Here is a 3524-nt window from a genome sequence, read left to right as displayed (position 1 = left end):
TACAAGTGTGTGTTGCACACATGGTGTAGGTGTTTGTGTTGGCGTGAATTATCGGTTTACTATTTGCGTGTGTGCATTTGTTTTTTAATCGGTGGTGGTTTGATTGTAAGTTAGAGGTTGTGTGCGTTGGTGTGAACGTCGGGTTGTGAGGTGGTCGAATGAGTAGGTAAAATGGCCATAGAGAAAGGGGTCGACTAGCGGTGTTGTGATCAAGGTGTTTGGATAGTTGTGTTGTGTTTATGTTATGATGGTTTCTTAAATAATATAATAGAATAATTATAGGATGCGGTGAATCCATAATCAATATTAAGTAGAGAATCACAAAACACACATAATATTTATATGCAGTGTTAACCGGATATAATGAGAGAGAAGGAGATCAAGTGGATTATAAAGTTATTAAAACAACAAAGACTTGAATGTTAAGAAAATATATATTTCTATGGTCACGTAAGCGAGGTTTTATTGTTAACTTACACGGTATGAAATAAAGTTTTCTTTTAAAACTATATAAAAAAAAATTAAAAAACTATTACTAATTTGTGAGAATCAATGGCCCCCCATACCTTCTCCTTTGATGCTCGTTATACTGATAACGAAGCCACCGATATCGCCCCTCCATAACGTCCCCGCAGCTAGCATGTTATGGAAGTGATGTGGCGGGGGCAAGGCCACACGATCAAGCCTGAAAGAAGAAAAAAAAGAGTTTTGAGTACGTGTACAAGACTAATGAGTTTTCTTTTTGAACATCAAAGGTTATATAATCTCTACTTATAAATTACACTAATTTATCTTACGTCAGGAATTGAACCTTGATGTTTTCCAGGAAATACACGAAGCCTCTACCAGTCACCAAAGTAGTGATGGCTGACTAATGAGTTAGGTGGAGAATCCTATGGGTTAGGTGGAGAATGAAGATAGTGAGAGAAAAAGAAAATCAAAATTTTTACAAGTTATTTCACAACTCAAACTTGTATTGTAACCATCAAACAACCTCACTATCACTACAAGGTTCATAAAAAATACAAAAAAAAAAATATTTCCACTCATAGTAAACAAGTTACTACATAAAAACAAACACAAAATCCATTCTCTCAAACCCAACACATGGCCTCTTCCACCCCTCCACTTCTTTCATCTCCCCCATCCTCCATTCAAGACCTACAACAATACTGGCTACCCAATTCAACCCAAACCCTCATAAACCACCTTCACCTAACCACCAACTTTCAAACCTCCATCTTTCACTTACCCGAAACCCTAACATCCGAAACCCAAAACTCTTACATCCCCAACCACATTGGGCTCGGTCCAATCCACCATTTCAGTACTAACCTTTACAGCAAACAAACACAACTCAAACTCAACACAACAAACACCATTCTAAAACATTATAATATCACACAAGAATTTCTAAAAGTTGTGCACAAGAAGGTTACTGACATTGTCCCAGCAGTTAGATGCTGCTATGATTTGTACTTTAATGTTAGTGATGATACTCTAGCATGGGTGTTTGTGTTGGATGCACTCTTTTTGTTGGATGTTTTGTTAAAAGTCTCAGACGGGACATATGATGCTGTCCCGTGTCGAGGACTTTGGAAGATGTGATGATGGTGGAGAACCAAATCCCACTTGTGGTGTTGGTTGAACTGCTAAATGCAGTTCAACAACACTCAGACGGGGAAGTTGATGAATTTGATCTTGTAAATTTGTTGGTGAAATTTTGCGAAACGCGATCGCCAATTAAGTTTACTGCACCAGAACCCGAATCTGATGGCGGTTTTGACGTGCGTGACATGTTTCACTTGCTTGACTGCTTGTATCGCTTGATCGTAAATGATAACTTACCGCCGAAGAACCCTTTTCTTCGAATGGGTTTATTGCTCGATGTACATCTGGAAGACGTTGAGAACGCGGTGCAAATGGCCGGAGGGTATAAATAGAATATATTAGTTATGATGATTGGCATACCCAAAATTTTTTTCTAATGGGGTCTATTTTTTTTCGGTGTTCAAAATTTTTGTTACAGAATTTTTTTCTAATGGGGTCATTTTTTTCGGTGTTCAAAATTTTCAATAAAACGTTAAAATTTCGGGTGGGTCTGCCCTTGGTTATGATGTATTATAATTACCCCACCAGGAGATATGATTTGATCATAAAGGAAAATCACTAAATTATTACAAGAATAATTATAACCTATTTCTAATCAAATCATATCTCCTGCGCTATAGAAACCTCTGAAAGGTTTCCACGTAGTTTTATCCGCGGAAAAAGGGTCACAAATGCGTAACAAACATCCATTTGTGACAAAATCATATGGTCAGCAGCTATAACTAATATATTTTATCTAACAGGTTGGTCCCGGGTGCAAATGCTTTTCTACAACCTATCATGCTAGTACTAAAACTACCATGGGACAAGATTACGAATTCGATCAAGAAAATGCTAGGCGAAAACCCTACAATGCTCGAAATCAATATCCCTTCGGTTTCAAAGCTCTCAAGAACCGGAAAGATTGAATTTTACTCAACTCCCGGAGGAATTCACGACATCAAATTCAACGAAGAGATACCCTCGATTACCCTCCCGGTTATTGATTTGAAACCGGGGTCCGAAGTTATATTAAGAAACTTGGTGGCTTATGAAGAGTTAATGTTCAAGAAAGATAACATTAAGAATCTTGATTTCATTGAGTATGTGGAGTTAATGTGTGGGATCATTGATGCTGTTAAGGATGTAAAGATTCTTCGTGAGAATAATATTATTGAAGGTGAGATGAGTGATGGGGACATTGTGAAATTGTTCAATGGGATTAGCAAATCAAGTGTGAAGAGAGATGGAAAGAAGTCTGAATTGCAAAAGACTATTGGGAAGGTTAATGGGTATTATGGTAATATACCTAGGGTTAAAGCGTGCAACTTTATCAAGAAAGTGTTTCTTGCATCATGGAAGATTTTGGTTATAGTGTTTTCTGTTGTAAGTTTAGTGTTGATGGTTGTTACGGGTGTGTGTCAAGTTTATGATTGTAAGGAGCGGTTTGGGCTTGGTTATGTTCGTTCGGTTTTAGATTATGCTATCGGGGATAGCCAATTAGTTGTTGATTTTTAGGTTATTATGTGACAGTAGGAGCGATCTAGAGAGTTTAAGTGTTTAATGAATGAATTGTAAGATTGTATGGTACGGGTTTATTGAAGTAGCAAGAATTGCCTTGTAAAACGGCTTTGGCCTTTGAGATTTCCTTATTTCTTTAACTGCTTAGCATATTACATCATTACAAATCATCATTTCAAATCATACTTTTTTCCCGTAACATTAAGAGTTAAATCTCTGGTTGGTTTTTTGTGGTTTTTCAGATATTGCAAACTTAGTCTCAAGACTTTAGTAATTATAGAGTTGGTTCTAATGGTTGTAATTTTTACACTCCAGTGATCCTTATCATTAACATATGTTAAAAATCTCAGTTAAGTGTGTGTGGAATGTCTATTTTACCCGTAAGATTAAAAATAAGAAAAACAAATAGAAAT

General features: G+C 36.6%; 1 protein-coding gene across 1 annotated transcript; it reads left to right on the top strand.

Annotated features, from left to right (window-relative positions):
• Positions 1 to 967: 967 nt before the first annotated feature.
• LOC110877394 (putative UPF0481 protein At3g02645) lies at positions 968 to 3234 on the top strand. Its single transcript, XM_022125530.2, has 2 exons — positions 968 to 1933; positions 2355 to 3234. The coding sequence occupies exons 1-2, from the start codon at positions 1608 to 1610 to the stop codon at positions 3106 to 3108; spliced, it is 1080 nt and encodes a 359-aa protein (XP_021981222.1). The 5' UTR covers positions 968 to 1607; the 3' UTR covers positions 3109 to 3234.
• Positions 3235 to 3524: the final 290 nt, after the last annotated feature.

This window comes from Helianthus annuus, chromosome 9, assembly GCF_002127325.2.
Source record: "Helianthus annuus cultivar XRQ/B chromosome 9, HanXRQr2.0-SUNRISE, whole genome shotgun sequence".
NCBI classification, from domain to species: domain Eukaryota; kingdom Viridiplantae; phylum Streptophyta; class Magnoliopsida; order Asterales; family Asteraceae; genus Helianthus; species Helianthus annuus.
The sequence above is the reverse complement of the archived record's forward strand: the minus strand, read 5'-3'. Positions and strand labels throughout refer to the sequence as shown.

What these genes read in the sequence shown, in the direction of transcription:
- LOC110877394 (XM_022125530.2), top strand. Translation starts at nt 1,608, where the DNA reads ATGATGGTGGAGAACCAAATCCCACTTGTGGTGTTGGTTGAACTGCTA. An exon ending in GCGGTGCAAATGGCCGGAGG is followed by an intron (nt 1,934 to 2,354) that starts GTATAAATAGAA and finishes TTTATCTAACAG; the next exon opens with GTTGGTCCCGGGTGCAAATG.